Genomic DNA, 16,394 nt, shown 5'->3' with positions numbered 1-16,394 from the left:
AAGAGCGCCTGATCGATTGACGTCGTCGTCGAGGTTCAAAAGCCAGGGTCCAGCAACAGCCTCGCCCCTCATGCTCGGGAAACGGAAACCTGGCGGTCTTCACCTGCTCGCTCTAACATCTTCAGTTTTACCCCCACGAGGCGATGCCCACGAGCTGCCCAGCGCACAATGACTTCATCGCCACACCGCCTGGCTCGGCCGCTCTCGGATTCGTACACCGCTCAACCACCCCACACGCATACAGTCCACCCACTCATCACTTCGGGAAGCCGGTCGGCTGGTCCAGCGCATCGCTTGTCTAGCCGACCGGCGGCATGGCCATCGTGAGCCCCTCCTTATCGGGGCCCATTGTACCCGACCGGCTGATGACGACTGCCCACATGGACAATGGCCGCAGCTTCGGCGTACCTGTGAATTCATGTCTCGTCTGCCCCGCGTGCCGTTTGTTTCACAAGAGTGTCTCGTGGCGTCCCTGAAAGCGCCAGCCCCTGTTGCGTGTGCTTGACCATCCTCTCCTCCCCTCCATCATCCACCTCCCTATCCTCATCCCCGTCGCTGCGCATGCTCAATTTGTGCGCACATCCTATACATCATGTCTTCCGCACAAGTACGCACGACCCCACCTGCTGTCGAGGCGCAGCAGCCATCCAACGACTCGAAGCCCTCGCAGCCACAACAGCACGAGCACAACCACGACAACGATCGCGACCGTGATGCAGCGCTGCTCATCCAGCGCAACTACCGCGGCTATCGCACGCGTCGACAGCTCGACGGATGCAATATCTCTGCCGATACCCGCTGGTCCGATGCCGTACACCGCATGCGCCTCGAACAGGCCAACAAGCAGTCCAACACCGGCCGCAACGACGCCACCTCCCGCTGGAAACGCGGTAAGCTTCTTGCGGGCCAGCTCTCGGGCGCCGAAAAGATGGACGGCTCGCCCGACTCCGAGGGCGGCCGCGCAGATGAGCCTGTCGAAGGCGGGCCCTCGCTCGAGCCCAAGGACACCGAGGACCACGCACTCGTCGACGCAGACACCAAGGTCGGAGACGTTCCAGGAGCGCAAGATGGCGGCAAGGTCGACAACATCCGCAGCATCGCACGCCCGGGAGACAAGGGTCTGAAGCTCATCGAATGGTGGACGCGCGGCGGAAAGGCGCAGGAGCTCAGCAAGATGATGGAGGAGCAGTACTGGCTCGAGATGGTGGACCGCAGACATCGCTATGGCTCCAATCTCAAGTACTACCACAAGGCGTGGATGCAGGCCGACACGCGCGACAACTTCTTCCAGTGGCTCGACGAGGGCGAAGGCAAGGAGCTCAACATCGACGACTGTCCGCGCGAGCGCCTCGACTCCGAATGCGTCATCTACCTCAGCTCCGAACAGCGTCGCAACTACATTGTCGACATCCAGGACGGCAAGCTCGTCTGGCGTCGCAACGGGAAGCCCGTCGACACCAAGCGCAACAAGCACAAGGATCTCGGCAAGGGCAGAGGGATCGTCGATATCGGCGAGGAAGAGCAGCAGGAGCTGCGCAAGGACCGCGAGCGTCGTGCTCTCCAGCGCGGCGTCTCGGAAAGCTCGCTCGACTCGTACCTCGACGGCTCGTCGTCGTCTTCGTCGTCATCATCGAGCGATGGAGAGGAGATGAGCAAGGAGGAGCGCACGCAGGCAGCCAAGCACTACCAGTCGAAACGCTCGGGCAAATCGCGCCATCTCGACGCACTCAACTCGGCCAACTGGTCCGACATGCTGCTGCGCAAGACCATCGGCAACAACACGTGGATCTACGTCTTCAACTCGCGCCACGAGCTCTATGTCGGTCTCAAGCAGACGGGCTACTTTCAGCACTCGTCCTTCCTCTACGGTGGCCGTGTGCTGTCGGCGGGTCTGCTCAAGGTCGACAATGGCACGCTCACCAGCCTCAGTCCACTGTCGGGGCACTACCGGGCGGGCACGGCGCATTTCCGGTACTTTGTCAAGAAGCTCCAGGATTCCGGCGTGGATCTGGACCGCGTCACGCTCTCCAAGAGTCTGCTGATGCTGGCGGGGATGGAGAAGTACGGCAAGATGATGAGCAAGACCAAGTCGTCCAAGAAGAAGGACAAGAAGGAGAAGAAGCATAAGCAGACAGAGGCAGATGAGGATAACGATTCGCAGCACAAGTCGCTCTCGGAACGCATCAAGCACAAGCTACACATCGGGAGCAAATCGAGCAAAGAGAATGGCGACGAGCATAAGCCGAGTGGGTTCACGAAGCTCAAAGAGAAGTTGAAGGCTTGAACCGCGTTGATTTTATGATACCATTCACGACTCGCACGACCTTGACACGCAAATATAAAGATAGACAAGACGGGTATAACGATTCGGTGGTGCGGGAAGGGCTAGAAGAACGAATAGGGACGGTTGCTGAATGAGCTCTCGCTGGAAGTGGAGTTGCGCGCATCGTCGTGCAGTTGTTCGTCGAACTCGAAGGCGCTCGATCGCTCCACGAGTGGTGTAGTCTCGCAAGGCCAAGATTGGGACGACCATCTGCTGTCCATGCTTTCAACTGCGTACGCGCTCGATGCAGAGCTGCCCGTTGGCGATTGTGTGTTGGGGAGGGAGATTGGGCGCGAGATGGAGTTCTTGAGTTCGGCCAGACGGGTCTCGCGAGTGCGGGTGGCAATGGCGCCGTAGCTTCGCACTTTTTCCGCCGCGGTCTTGACCGTGTGCAGCTTCTCTTCCACCTCGGAGCGACGAGCCACAGCCGACATGATGGCACGGGCAATGCTGACCATTGGGTCTTCGTTCGATGTGGAGGGGTAGCGAGTAGCCTGAATAAGAGCAACCATTGTGAATCGTGTTGAAAGAGGATAGCGCTGGAAGATGCTGTGAGAATATGGAAATGCGATGGGATGGAGACGACAAGACATCGCAAAGACGGCTGGTTTATATGCTTTTCTCCTCCCCCAAAGGGGCGTTGCGACACCAGCATGGTACGGGTATGGCAAGCGGATGAGGGATATGATGGGCACGATGGATTAGAGAGGTGATGGATCAGCCGCCTGACAGGCGTGAGCAGGGCGCTGGCAGGGGTGAGCCAAATCGGATGCACGCCTGCAGCAGGCCGCATTCAGGGTGGGATCAGCCGCTTGACACGCCTGTCAGAACCCGCGTCACGTAGGCCCGAACCTGCAGGCTCTAGAGAACGACCCAAGCCAGGTCCCTTTGTCCGTCGCGACGCGTCGCGTCCTTTTCCCTCCGCGCAGCGTGCTGGGATGGATGGTCAGTGCACACATCGAGCCTGCACCACCGCACCATGCTCACATCACAGCACACTCAAGCAGACTTGCAGGTCCCCTAGCACAAGGGCGCACATTGATCTCCCGTTCGGAATGATGAAGGTAGAAAATCAATTGCATCGCGGAATAGAATCTTGGCGCACCTCCGCACAGCTTCAAGGGTGACGGTGATAGCTCCAAGGGTGACAGTGATCGTGAATGTCTCCTTCATGCCGAATGAGAATGCTCTGGAAGCACCGCAGGAAGGAGGTTGTGGCTGATCTTGTGGCTCTGATGTCCCAGGAAGTCCAGTTTTTCCTCTTGAGACGTCGCAAAGATGACCAGCGAGCCCGAGCAAATCGGATCGCCCTCGAGAGGTCGTACCTTGTAGGTAGCCGAGAACACGATGTCCAAAGCGATTTTGCGCTTATCAGAAGAGATTCGGTTCCGGAGAACGCCTTGCGTCATGGTCGAAAGTCCATCGAGCCTGTACATGGATACACATGGGTGCGGATATCCTTTCGAGACAAATGTCAGGGGCACCCCGTCGAGTTTAGGGGGAGAATCGTAGATCGTCTCCAGAAGCTCTTGATCAAGCCATCGGATGAAGACGTGCTGACCCTCGAAGTGTACCACGGGCTGACCCGCATTCTTTCCTTTGCTGCTCTTCCAGAAGATCTCGCCCACCTGCCTGAGCACTTCGAGCTTTTCAGCTTGGCTCATCTGTAGACCCTGCTTAAGATCAGCCTTGTTGGTGCAAAGCACGTGTTCGGACTGGTTTTTGCTCCAAGGAACCTTGCCGTCCAGAAGATAGTCACTGCTGAGCGTGATTCCCGCGCTGTATACTTTGTCGTAAGACGTCATCACTGTGATGCCACTAGCCGGTGCTTGAGCAGCCTTGCTACCTGCTGGCTTGGGTGGAACGGTGTTCGAACCACTACCGAAGGTCTCCCGAGGACGTTTTGACGGTCGTTGGTTGACAGCATCGGCCGCTTTGGGACTTGACGACTGGGATACGGGAGAAAAAGTGGTATCAGCTGAAGATCCTAAGAGCTCGAAGCTCTCTTTTCTGATATCCACCTGGAGATGGACACTTTCACCACCTGTGTGTACGGACATTGCGCTCTCTTGACCGCTCTGGAAGGCTGGGAAGTGGTAAGGGGAGGTGCGCAAGCAGGACGCACCTACAGCCTCTATATGTTCACCGGACAGGATCCCGTCTCCTTGAAGAGGAGAAAAAGAAATTTTTGCGTCCAGCGGAAACGAGGCTGTGACCACTGTCCGTTGCTGCTCTCTATCCCAGCATCAGCTCAATGCGATGAGGTCTTTGACACGAGTCTGGAAGCGCAGACAGTCATTGATCCGAAATTGCGTCAAAGCGAGATGAAGGAAAACAAGGTTCGGTCCGCTCTATACCGTCCCAGGCGCATCAATGCCATACGCACGGTGATTTCTCTGCCGTCGCTTCGCAGGTTTGCCGCGTTTGCGGTGCTCAGGCTGACCACGCCTGCTCGGGCAATCGCATCCAGTCTCATCCGAGCACGAGCAGCAGATCAGTCTGCCTCGTGACCCTCGACTTTTCCAGACCAGCCTTCGAAGTGTGCGTTTTTTCCTGCGCGCGATGGCAAGCGGCAAACTCGCGAGTCCAAAGCATTTTCACGATCGTCTACAAATGCTTTGCGCTGCTTACTGAGCCATAGGAACGTTACGAGGGGAACACTTTGCATTCGGAAGAGAGTGGTCTGAGACAAGTGAAGCGTAGACGCACTTATGGTGCCGGGCAACGATGGCAGGAGAAGGTTTCGTTGCACCACCCGTTCCGGAGCGCCGATCGGCAGAGAGATGAGCGGTCACTGGGGCAACGTCTTCTTTGTGGCAGAAGCTCTAGTACAGTATGTACAAGGACGACGTTACTAAGCGCACCATGGCACGCAGAAGCAGTGCCTTCCCCACAGCTTTTTCATATGATATGTGGTGAAAACAAGGAGATCGCCAGAGAAGATCGGACCTCCGCCCAGAGAAGGAGCTTCGTAAACACGTGCCACAGCGAGGCACCATTTGTAGGACTGCATGCTTTTTCTGGCATCATCGAGCCTTTTGGCCTCCAGACCTCGGACCTCGAATACCCTGACACAATAGCCATTCAGGCCCTTTGACACGATGTTCATGCGTTTGCCTTTGAAGAAAACATGCGCCCTCCACAGAGCTTCAAGAAACACTGGGTTTCCGAGCCTGACATGGACATCCGTGCCTCGGAAGTAAACATGCGGCTGTTGGTTACCGGTCTTGGGGCAAGTCTGCTCGAAAACAGCAACGATTTCTTCGATGATCTCGATCCTGTCCTCCAGCGTTAACACATCTGTAGACGAGTCGGTCTCTCTAGGTCGGAGTACCGTCTCGAAAGCATTGAAAGACCAAGGAACTGAGCGGTCGAAGAGGTACTCGAGGCTGAAGCCGACCTCGGCACCGTGTACTATCTCCCACCAGAACCGAACCGAAGGCTTCAGGGGCTCGACTGCCTCTGGCTTGACGAGTCCCTTCTCGTCCTCTTGGAGTGCGATGCCTTTGCAGTCGGAGGAAGCGGAAGTGTCTTCGTGGTCGAGAGTTTCAGGAGAGGTAGCTTCAAGAGGGGCCTGAGATCGTACATTGGAGCATCTGGGTTAGCGCTTCGTTCAACAAGAGCGGCTTGTACAGCTTTTCGCACTCACCTCACCGTCCCCCGGGGACATGTCTGCGACCCAGGACTTTTCCGACATGTTGAAGGAAGACGCAGGATGATTTGATCGATGAAACAGAGGGATGGGCTTCCAATGCGTTCGAGTTGCAAGATCGTGAGGTCTTTATATGTTCGTCAAGTGGTCGGGTATGACGCTCAGTCGGCATTCTTGCCGCACACTTCCCTTGGAATAGAGTCTCATCCCTTCCCGGATCTTTGCAGCGATCCTCTCTTTGATTCTCTCACGAGAGCAATTCGCTTAGTTGCGCTACGTCCACTGCCAGCCTTTGACTCACGCCAAGCGCTTTCATCACAGCACTTTTTTTCTGATTATATCAACCTGGCATGTCCGCAGTCGAAGATCGGTGTTCACCGACTTCATACTAGCCTTGACAGCGCAGCCGCCCAACGACAGGCACAAATTAGACGACGGATGTTTCGATAGCCTGATGATGAGCTCGAACCTTCTGCACGGCGCCACTTGAGAACCATGGCGTGACGGACCTCATCTCGAACCCGGGCAAGAAGGTGTGAAGGCCTTGAGCCGAGCGATGGCCGTGAATTCACATGAGCACCGGTGGCAACAAAATCCTCCACGGCGGTCACGCCTGCTCATCGTCGCAGAAGGCGCACAGAAGGCGCAGCACCGAAGTGAGCCCCTCTGCGATTTCATTTTGGGTCCGCCCGGTTTTTTGCGAGTGAGTGGCACGACCATCATTCGGCAGTATCGCGCTGCTCATCAAATCACAGAATCGAGAAGGGACATAGGGGAATGGACATTTCGAAGTTCAATAGAGCTCCTCGCTCCAGCGATCGATATGTCTACAGTCTTCAAGGTCTTCTCCGAGGATATAGTATCTCGAAGCATTTTTCTCCAAGAATTGCAGATACGGCGGCGCTACAGACGAGTACAAAGTCGCCGCGGAAGATAGGGCCTCCCCCGAGATTTTCAACTTCGTATATGTCCGCCAAAATGAATTCCACCCCAGGGAACGTCTTCCCCTCGAGCCTCTTTTCAAGGTCGGCTTTTGTTTCAGAGGGAAGATAAGCCTTGTAGACTCTGGTGCCGCCTTTTCCCAAGCCCTTTGATACCAGCTTCATTGGTTGACCTTTGTATGAGGGCGGCGTTTTCCACAGAGCTTGCAGAAACACCGAGCTCTGGAATCTGACATGGATCTCTTCGCCGCGGATATGTACGAAAGGCTGCTCGGTGAGGTTTTGGGGGCGCACTTTCTGGAAGTAAGTGGCGATTTCCGAGACGATCTCGTTCCTTTCCGGGACTAGGGACAGCACCTTTCTTGATTCTTGCGAATCGTCAAGCCGGAAAACCGTCTCGAATGCATTTGCTGACCAAGGTAGCGAATTGTCAGAGACGTATTTGACGCTGAAACCCAAAGTCTCACCGTAAACGGTTTGCCACCATGACCGTACTTTGAGCCTGCAGGACTGGATCGTTCCCTCGTGAGTGCGGGCTTGCGTTACCTCGTGATGTCCTGCTGGACCGTCTTTGGCAGTTACGCCTGCACAAGATGACCCGACACTTGCTCCGTCAACGCGCACTGTCAACGCATCAGAAGATGCCTACAATAACGATGCAGACAACAAAGTCAGTACTCGTGCCAACAAAGAGTCGCGTAGGAGTATTCCGTGCTCACTTGGCTGTTGTTGGAAGTCTTTGAATCAGTGCGAGCCCTCTTCGACATCACGGGGGAGACAAGGGTACGAAGCGCTCTTTTGAAGAAGGATGAGGTGAGAAGGACAGATCGAATGCGAGGTGAGCAAGAGATCTGGGCTCTTCATATGTCTGTGCTCTGCATGCTAGAGGCGCGATTCAGTCTGCGAGCTCGGGAATCAGTGTCACCTGCGCAGAGCGTGTGCATGTGTCAAAGACCTAATCCAGGCTCGCAGCCATACAGTGTATGGGTACATCCGTAACAGAGCTTTCAGCTGCCCCACGGCACACAGTCCATCCTATCGCAGCCTGAGGTTTTTCTGATCTGACAAGCTCCTCGAACACAATTTCTTCGAAAGACCACAGAGGAAGGGTGATGTCCTTCAGAGGGCGGCGAGAAAAGACGTGGCTTCAGCGTCGATGGATGATCTATTCTTCCAAGGCCTGGTTGTCGAGGGTGCGAGTCAGGACATTTTTGAGACTGCCTCAATCGCACCTGTCTCGTCCTCGTCGGCACGGAGTGCGCAGCGCCGAAATGAACATCCGCGGTCTCATTTTCGGGCCGCCATTTGCAACCGAATTTTTTGCGCACGCGAAAAAAACTCACCCGAGCTGTCACAGGCTCGAATTTGTGCATAGCGGACGGCCGAATTCGTCTTCCTCGCGTTCGGGCTCGCCCAGCCTGGTCGTTCATTCGAGCAGCATCCTTTCACCAAGGCAAAGCGCATGCGTCTGCTTCAGGCAGTTTGAGCTCCATCGACGGATCAAGAGAAAGCAGACAGCGAGATTCTCAGCGTACCGGTCTTCTTCGTTCTTCTGGCGGTCACACTACAAAAAAGCCGCCCAGGCCGCGAGAAAAGCGAAATGAGATGGTATTGAATGAGAAATGCTGAGCGAGGTGCAAGGTCTTGATTCGATCGAGCTACTAGAGGGGATGCTTGTTAGTCGACAGTAGGATAAGGAATCTTCAAGAAAGGCTCCCCCAGGAAGCTCTTTTGGTCGCCAAAGCCCGCTCTTCCAAAGATGAGCATGTCACCGCTGAAAAGTGGCCCCGAGTTGGTGATCAGTTCGCCGCTCACTTCAGACATGTAGTACATGTCGGCTACGATGAGTGCTGCGAGCTTCTTGGTGCTTTTGGTGAAGCTCTTGATGAGCTCCTGTCGCTCCTTCGCTGGCATTCCCCAGACACCGTAGACCGTAATGTTGCTTTCCACGAAGCCTTTAGACACCAGCTTCATCTTCTCGCCTCGGAAAACGGGTTGCTCTTTCCAGAGAACTTCCATGAGGCCTGTGTCGGGGGCCGTGACATGAGCACATTGACCCTTGAAGTGGACCATGGGAACCTCGAAATCACGAGGGCCTGTTTCGCGCATGAAGATCGCCGCAATCTCTCCGATGATTTCACGTCTGTCATCAACCCCAGGTACGGTTCCGTCGTGAGTCCGAAGTACCATCTCGAAAGCGTTTTCGGACCATGGAACAGTACGATCCGAAAGATATCCCGTACTGAGTCCCATACCGTCCCCGAAGACGACCTCTCCCCACTGTTGAATGGAGTACTCCGCTTTCTTATGACCGAGAACCGTCATTGTCCTTGTGGCCCCAATGGAGAGAAGTTCAAAAGTGGATGACATACGACCGTCCCTTCAAAGCGGCATCAGTGCTCGGGTCGGGAATTTGTGTTGTCCTTCGGTCATTGACAATGAAAGGAACGTCAGTACGGCCCGTCAGCAGCAGGAGTTGGGACTGCGGTAACCTGAGTACCTACAAGGAGGGTTGCGGTCTCGCCTAAAACGCCAGAACCTCTATGCGGAAGAGTGTGAGCTGCTTGGAATCTCGTTGAGAAAGTGGATTTGGATGCAAACGAAGCGAGATGGCGTTTTGGAAGAAAGTGTTGTCACGTAAGTCGAGCGACTTATATGGCCTGTGCCCAAGGAGCGGCAAGGCGTGCGCTCTCGGTCTATCTTGTCAGAACTGGGCCGACTTTGGACCGAAATCGACCCAGGACTCGCAGCGAGTGGCATCTGGCAGGGAAGATGGTTGATCTTTGCGCGGCAGTAGCACACTCGTGAACACCACAGATGTGTCGCTTTGTCGACGCGATTCACTGGCAGGATTGCCGGCGCGCAGAGCGTAAACTTTGGCTCAGCATTCAATTTGCGCAAAAGCGGCAAGAACCTATTTCCTTCCACGGTCCTCCGTTCAGAGCCGGGCGCGAACCTTGCGTTTCGCTCAGCCATGGCACACAGTTTCTGGGTGGCCTCTGATCGCCCGAACGAGGGCACTGATTCGCTTCAAGCGCAACGGCGATGCTTGAACAAAGGGAGGCAATCTACCGACAGGCTAGATGTGCAAGAGTTCAAACTCGGACAGATTGTCATCCAGAACTTGTTTGAAAGGCTGCACTGGCCAGAGGACTTCGATCTTGGACGGGCCCAGGGTATCGATGTGAAGGAGGCGGAAGATGTTGTCGTCGTGCTTCCAAAAGGCAAGGGCGACTTTGTTTCCGAGGCCCATCTCGTGTGCGAGCGGAGTGCCTGGTTTGATCACGCTGGAAAAGTAGGTGACGCCCCAGGGATGTTCTGGATCGGCCGGGAGAGTGCTGATGTGAATCACGCCCGTTCGTTTAGCCCGCTCGAGTGCTTTTCGCTGCAAGTCTTCGACGCCTGCATACGAGTCGAGATTGGTGCGGTACGATGTGAAGAGTCCCTTGTCGTGCAGACCAATGTACTTTCGGGTGGCTGCAAGCCAGTTGTTCCTGTCCACCTCGGTCATCTCAGCCCGCACAAGGCCGATGACAATGAGACATAGTGTGAGAGATGCAAGGCGGTAAATGGCACCCATGGTGAAGAGGCGGTTAGCAAGGACTATGGATCCCTCAAACTTGACAAACGCAAGCATCGCTCTTCTTATACGGACTAGCCCAGCCTCCGATTGTCGCTGAAAGAGAACAAAAATGCAAGGTGGGCTTAGGATCGAGCGGCATCCAAGGCCATGGATGTGGGTTTAGATGGTCCGGCTGAGATGATAACAGGCGGATGCTCACGTTGCCGGTTCCACCGCCCCTAATGGCGCTTCATTAATCGCCTGGCAATGCCACGACCGAATGAGGGTGGGGTCCAAGCGCCTCGTCGGAACATTCAAGGTTGTTCCCCACGCAAACACGCCCACGTCGCTTTGCGTCGGAACATGCTCAGAACAATGCCGAGGCTGGTCGAAGTTCGCATGCAATCCTGAGAACATCGCGAGCCGTGGTGGAAAGTATGCCACGCTTTTTTCGGTCGTATGAAGTTTGCAGCGCGAGAGGATAAAAATACACGGGGGATGCTGGTGGGAATGCAATGCGGCGGACAAATGAAGAGCAGGGCCGAGATGCGGGTCAATCGGACTTGCGAGTGTCGCTGGCACGAGACGAGGAGCGTTGCAGCTCTTCGCGGTCGATCGGATCTACGTTCTCGAGGTCCTGCATCATACGATCCCGATTGAGTGCGAGCGCCTTGGCGGCCTTGCTGCCAACCGAACGAACCGGCTTGCCGTCAGCATTGAGGCTTAGACGTTTGGACTTGGGCGACGATGAGATGGAGCTTCGAGACGCATGACCGGAGCTGCCGTTCGGGTCCGGGTACGATGTGTAGACGGAGCCACCTCGAGATGTAGTGCTGAACTTGCCGCTGATCTTCCACGATGAGGCCGCAGGTAGTTGTGTGGCGTTGAACGAAGAAGCATGCGACTGTGTCTCTGTGAAGCGGTCCAGCAGCTGATCCTTCTCGTCGTCGTCGTCCTCCTGGTCGTCTCCAAAGCCATGGTCATCACCGGTGGTGAGGCCGTTCGCTTGGGCGAATTCAGAGGGATTGCCGAAGCTGTAGATGATCCAGCCAAATGCGATGACGACAAAGATGCACGGGATCACGAGGAACGCCCACGAGAGCGAGATGATGCCCGAAGGTGCATCCTGGTGCACGTTGGCATCGGCCACCAGAGAGTCCATGTTGTTGTATGTCGTTGACAGAAATGGCATCGGCTCGTGCGCAGGCTGAGGAGCGATCCGAGGCGCGGGATATCGAGCGATGAGAGAAACGAGAGGCTCAAGCCGAAGATGAAGAATCGTGCTTGGCCGTTGCGCGTCGCTGCGTTCCTAGGTGGCGATCCGCGGACTTGCTGCAGCTAGATCTTGATGCTGTGTTGCGGATGAGATGGAAACGATGCGGCAGCGATGGTCAACATGCAGTGCGGCGGTTGCGTCGCAGTCGGCACCGTCCGATGAGCTCGGTCAGCAGCAAAAGGTGGAAATCGGATGCCAAGCGATGGAGCACGCGGTCCGGCACATGGGCACCTGCGCCTATGCGCGTTGCAGTGGAGGCGATCGCGTGAGGGGCAACCGGCACGCTGGCGGCTGCATGAAACCCAGCGCAGCGGTTTCAGCCGATTTTGCTTTTCGCGCCAAGAAGCTGACGGGAATGCCGATCTCACAATTGCTGATTAACCGCGCGAAATCGCTGTGACTTTGGGTGTGGTGCCGAGACGATAGGAGTGACAGTGCCGCTGTACCGTAGCCGATGGCTCACTCGATCATGCCGCCGCGACATCTCGGCGTCTTTCTCACGGCCCTCCATCAAGCTTCCGTTGCTGTGGGAGACGCTGCACCCATGCCGACGGGCAGGCCTGAAGCATCCAGCTGCCAGCATTGTTGGCTTTGCTCCTTGCCGTTGCGCTCGAGGGGCGGCATCAGACGGATGTGCCGTGGCTACCGTTGATGAACAAGGATGCAGTTACGGACTCCCGCGGCGCCGTCAGACGACGCTGAAGCCGCTCAGGCCTTCTCTGAAATCGGAGCTTCCGATGCCCGACGGGGCGCCAGCCTGACATCACCACGAAATTTGGCTTCGAACCGTCGTCTGTCGTTTTCTCTCGTCAAGATCACATTCTTCCCGCGCACAGACATCCTTTTGACTGCATCCACATGCGAAGCGGCGCTGCATCATGGCCGTGCTCCCGGGTCGTGCCCTCGGCCGGGCGGGATGAGGATGGTCTCGGGCAATCCGCTCAAGTCCCTTTCGAACTCGGACTTGCAGCAGCATCAACGGCTCAAGTTTCAGCATCGCGAAAAGCAAGCTCTAAATTCAAAGCTTTGGCAAGAATTCGGTGGCGCATTCCGCTCACATTTTGACTTCGGCAACGCCGCCGCGCCACGACGTTGAGCTGCAGATTAGGGGTTCATCTTCCCAGTGCCGTCGCGCTGGCCGGCCCCCTTTTTTCGCTGCAGAGCGTGCCCCTGGGGTTTCTGTGAAATTGTGTGACTGTTACTTTTTTTATCCAACACCTGTGCCGTTGCTCTGCTGGGCCGCCTTGCCGCCTTGGCCGTCGCGTCGGCAGGATTCCATGGATTCGGTCTTTTTTCGACCACGACAGTTTGCATTTGACGCAGAGTCAGCCTGTCCGCGTGATTTGGCGCAAGGACCAACACAGGCAGTCCTTCTCAGCAGCAGCAGCAGCAGCAGCAGTCAGGGCGAGAGCGAGCTGCGAGGCGGCTGCAAGTTGCACGCCGCGCTTGCAGGCCGCAGTCTGCCAGCAGTCAGAGCGACTTTAAAGTCTCTTTCACCCACCTATCTCTCCCACCTCCAGCTATCCCATCCGCTCCACCTCTTCCACCCACCCTCCGCATTCCTAGACATCCACACAGCGCCCTGGTCTTCACAGTACTGGCATCACTGCCATTCAGCCCAACACCAATAGATCCGGCCGACACCCTGATCACGTAGCCAATATGTCGGCGCCGTGGACTCGCGTGCCTGGCGGTCCCGTTCCACCACCTGCTGCAGGCAGCCGAGGTTCAGACGACAATGCTACACTTCACAATCCCGTTCGCACCTATGACGCTCCCCTCGCCGCTCAAGGCGTCAGCTCGTCGTCGTACTACGACAACGTCGCCGACTATCCTTCCGAAAAGGAGTACGAAAACTACCCGGGCAACTACGGCGGCTCGGGTCAGTGGACCAACGACGCTGGCTCCGACGCCTCCAACACCTATCCTCCAACTCAGGCTGGTGCCGCTACGCGACACAAGCAACACTTTTCGCACTCCACCGACATGTCGAGGCGCTTCGAGGCTGGTGCCAACAAGGCGCAACCCGAGTCCGTGTCCAAGCGTCCCGGCTTCAAGCGCCAGGACAGCGACTCCTGGGAGCGTCTCCTCAAAGGCGCAGGCTACTCGCAGGACAACGCAAATGCAAGCTTCGTCGGTCTCAACGGCAAGCACGGCGCAGGCCCTCAGCTTGGTCATCCCTCCGTCCGCTTGCTCCTCTACATCCTCATCCCCACCGCCCTCTTCTGGATCCCAGGCATCCTTGCCCTCCTCGTCTACGATGCTCGACCCGCCAACCAATTCCGCGAGCCCAAGGTACTCGATGTCGGCATCTTCTGGTGGTCCATCTGGCTCAGCTCCATCTGGGTCGGCTGGTGGGCCTGCCGTGTCGGCGCCATCATGATCCCCCGCGTCCTCCGATGGACCGTCGGAAACCTGCACCAAAAGATGCGACGATACACCGAGTTCCTCATCGTCACCGAAAAGTACGTCGCCTTCTTCCTCTGGACCATTCTGCTCTTTGCACTCTGGCTCGCCATCGTCATCGGCAACTTCCAGGGCGCAGACAAGGCTGCCATCGAGGCAGCTCCTCTGACACCCGGCAACTCGACCTCGACCAGCACATCGTCCTCTTCGTCCTCTCGCACCACCTACATCAACACCAACGATCAGAGCTCGTGGCCATCCACAAGCGACATCATGCTCTCCGGCTACCGACTCTGGTTCGGCGTCTGCCTTAGCGCCGCCATCCTCCTCGCGGAAAAGCTCTTCATCCAGGGCATCGCCTACAACTTCCATCGCGTCTCGTACGAGGACCGCATCCAGACGTCCAAGTTCAACGTCAAGGTGCTCACCACCCTTTACGAGAATTCCAAGAACCTCAACCGCAAAGACACGTACATCGCTGCCGAGCAAGAAGCCAAGCGCAAGTCTACGGGGCTTCACCTCGCACGTGTCCGCTTGCGCAAGACGGGCGCCAAGGTGCGCGACGTGGCGCTTCAGAGCACCAGTGTGCTTGGCACCGTCGCCAGCGAGATCGCCGGACAGGGTGTGCTGCAGGCCGGCAACCCCCGCTCGGTGGTCGCCTCGTCCCTCAACTCGCGCAAGCAGACCCAGGCGCTCGCCCGAAGGATCTGGTACAGCTTCTGCCCGCCCGGCAAGTCCGAGTTGATCGTAGACGACATCATCCACTGCTTCCCCGACGCCATCACTGCCGAGGCTGCATTCGAGATCTTTGACCGCGACCTCAACGGCGATATCACCAAGGACGAGCTCGAGGCGGCGTGCATCGACATCCACCGCGAGCGACTGGCGCTCCAGCTGTCCATGCGCGACGTCGACTCGGCTGTGGGACGCTTGGACTCGATCTTCATGAGCGTCTTCATTCTGATCTCGGCCATCATCATCGCTGCCATGCTTTCCGTCGCATTCAGCACCCTCGTCACGTCGTTCGGCACGCTCATTCTCGGTCTCTCGTGGCTCATCGGAAGCACCGCGCAGGAGACTCTCGGTGCGATCATCTTCCTGTTCATCAAGCACCCCTACGATGTTGGCGACCGCGTCGACGTAGGCGAAGACTCGTACATCGTCAAGGAGATGCGACTGCTCACCACCGTATTCAAGACGACCAACGGCAAGAACGTCATGATCAGCCACTCGCAGCTCGCCACCAAGCCCATCGTCAACCTGCGACGCTCTGGCGCGATCGAGGAGACGTTCAAGTTTGAGGTGGCGTACGGCACGACGTTTGCACAGATCGAGAGTCTGCGCACCAAGATGATCCACTGGTTGGAGGGCGAGAAGCGTGACTTCCTGCCCGGTCTCGACATCAACGTGGTCGACTTCCTTGAGCAGGGCAGCATGCTTCTGTCGGCAGGCATCCGATACAAGTCGAACTGGCAGCAGGGCGGCCTCAAGGCGCAGCGCCGCAACCGATGGCTGTGCCAGCTCAAGGTGTTCTTGGCCGAGTGCAAGATCTACGGACCCAAGGGCGATCCGAACGTGGTCACCACCAACCACGTCACCATGGTGCCCTACCCGCCGCCCGACGCGTCGCTTACTGCCACCACCGCCGAGGCAGGCGTGCAGAACACGCTGGGCGCAGGCGAGCGCGCCTACCGCTTCATGGACTCGGGAGCAGCCATCGGCGGGCAGGACGTGTTCGACGACCTTGCCGGTGATGCAGGCACTGCACCCGGCACCGCGCCGCCCTCGCGCCCCCTGTCGCCGGCCAACGCGCTCGAGCAGGGCCGACTGCGCAACCCCGGTCTGCCCACATCGTCGTCGGGACCTGCGCCGCCGTACGCCGCCGCACGCCGCACTGCCGGCATGGGCGAGTCGTACGAGCTGACTGACCAGCCGCGACGCATCTGATTCTCGCATCTCTGCGACCGCCGCGGGCTGGTCCCACTGACACCAGCCTATTGAGGTAGTCGTGTCCCCCTCTTTTTCACTTTTGTACCGCATCTCTTGCATCACTTGCATCGTCAATGCACATGGACTCTTGCTTCACTTCCCCCTTCTCTCTTCCAGGATGCATTCGGAGCGTGTGAAGTGTGGATCTCCATTCGAGTGAGCAAGGCTGGATGAAGCTGCATCTCGGCTCAAATTTCCCAGCAATGCGTCGAAGCAGTATAAGAACGCAAATTTCGAGGCATGGC

The 16,394-nt window shown here is 57.1% G+C and overlaps 8 protein-coding genes across 8 annotated transcripts; 3 read left to right on the top strand and 5 right to left on the bottom strand.

Moving 5' to 3' along the window:
• Positions 1 to 592: 592 nt before the first annotated feature.
• On the top strand, positions 593 to 2,284 carry PAN0_008d3450 (iQ calmodulin-binding motif protein; the record flags this gene model as incomplete). Its single annotated transcript, XM_014800951.1, has 1 exon — positions 593 to 2,284. The coding sequence occupies one exon, from the start codon at positions 593 to 595 to the stop codon at positions 2,282 to 2,284; it is 1,692 nt and encodes a 563-aa protein (XP_014656437.1).
• Positions 2,285 to 2,385: 101 nt separating this feature from the next.
• On the bottom strand, positions 2,386 to 2,781 carry PAN0_008c3449 (uncharacterized protein; the record flags this gene model as incomplete). Its single annotated transcript, XM_014800950.1, has 1 exon — positions 2,386 to 2,781. One exon carries the CDS (start codon positions 2,779 to 2,781, stop codon positions 2,386 to 2,388), a length of 396 nt encoding a protein of 131 aa, XP_014656436.1.
• A 711-nt stretch (positions 2,782 to 3,492) lies between these two features.
• Positions 3,493 to 6,020, bottom strand: PAN0_008c3448 (uncharacterized protein; the record flags this gene model as incomplete). Its single annotated transcript, XM_014800949.1, has 3 exons — positions 3,493 to 4,409; positions 5,273 to 5,897; positions 5,973 to 6,020. 3 exons carry the CDS (start codon positions 6,018 to 6,020, stop codon positions 3,493 to 3,495), a joined length of 1,590 nt encoding a protein of 529 aa, XP_014656435.1.
• Positions 6,021 to 8,593: 2,573 nt separating this feature from the next.
• On the bottom strand, positions 8,594 to 9,241 carry PAN0_008c3447 (uncharacterized protein; the record flags this gene model as incomplete). The annotated part of the gene is made up of 1 exon (XM_014800948.1): positions 8,594 to 9,241. The coding sequence occupies one exon, from the start codon at positions 9,239 to 9,241 to the stop codon at positions 8,594 to 8,596; it is 648 nt and encodes a 215-aa protein (XP_014656434.1).
• Positions 9,242 to 9,995: 754 nt separating this feature from the next.
• PAN0_008c3446 (uncharacterized protein) lies at positions 9,996 to 10,496 on the bottom strand (the record flags this gene model as incomplete). The annotated part of the gene is made up of 1 exon (XM_014800947.1): positions 9,996 to 10,496. The coding sequence occupies one exon, from the start codon at positions 10,494 to 10,496 to the stop codon at positions 9,996 to 9,998; it is 501 nt and encodes a 166-aa protein (XP_014656433.1).
• Positions 10,497 to 11,031: 535 nt separating this feature from the next.
• Positions 11,032 to 11,640, bottom strand: PAN0_008c3445 (uncharacterized protein; the record flags this gene model as incomplete). The annotated part of the gene is made up of 1 exon (XM_014800946.1): positions 11,032 to 11,640. One exon carries the CDS (start codon positions 11,638 to 11,640, stop codon positions 11,032 to 11,034), a length of 609 nt encoding a protein of 202 aa, XP_014656432.1.
• Positions 11,641 to 12,415: 775 nt separating this feature from the next.
• PAN0_008d3444 (uncharacterized protein) lies at positions 12,416 to 12,850 on the top strand (the record flags this gene model as incomplete). The annotated part of the gene is made up of 1 exon (XM_014800945.1): positions 12,416 to 12,850. One exon carries the CDS (start codon positions 12,416 to 12,418, stop codon positions 12,848 to 12,850), a length of 435 nt encoding a protein of 144 aa, XP_014656431.1.
• Positions 12,851 to 13,416: 566 nt separating this feature from the next.
• Positions 13,417 to 16,107, top strand: PAN0_008d3443 (serine threonine protein kinase; the record flags this gene model as incomplete). The annotated part of the gene is made up of 1 exon (XM_014800944.1): positions 13,417 to 16,107. The coding sequence occupies one exon, from the start codon at positions 13,417 to 13,419 to the stop codon at positions 16,105 to 16,107; it is 2,691 nt and encodes an 896-aa protein (XP_014656430.1).
• Between the last annotated feature and the right edge of the window lie 287 nt (positions 16,108 to 16,394).

The sequence above is a fragment of the Moesziomyces antarcticus genome, assembly GCF_000747765.1.
Source record: "Moesziomyces antarcticus DNA, scaffold: scaffold_v10008, strain JCM 10317, whole genome shotgun sequence".
In the NCBI taxonomy this organism is placed as follows: Eukaryota; Fungi; Basidiomycota; class Ustilaginomycetes; order Ustilaginales; family Ustilaginaceae; genus Moesziomyces; species Moesziomyces antarcticus.
This window is presented reverse-complemented; position numbering and strand designations above follow the sequence as displayed.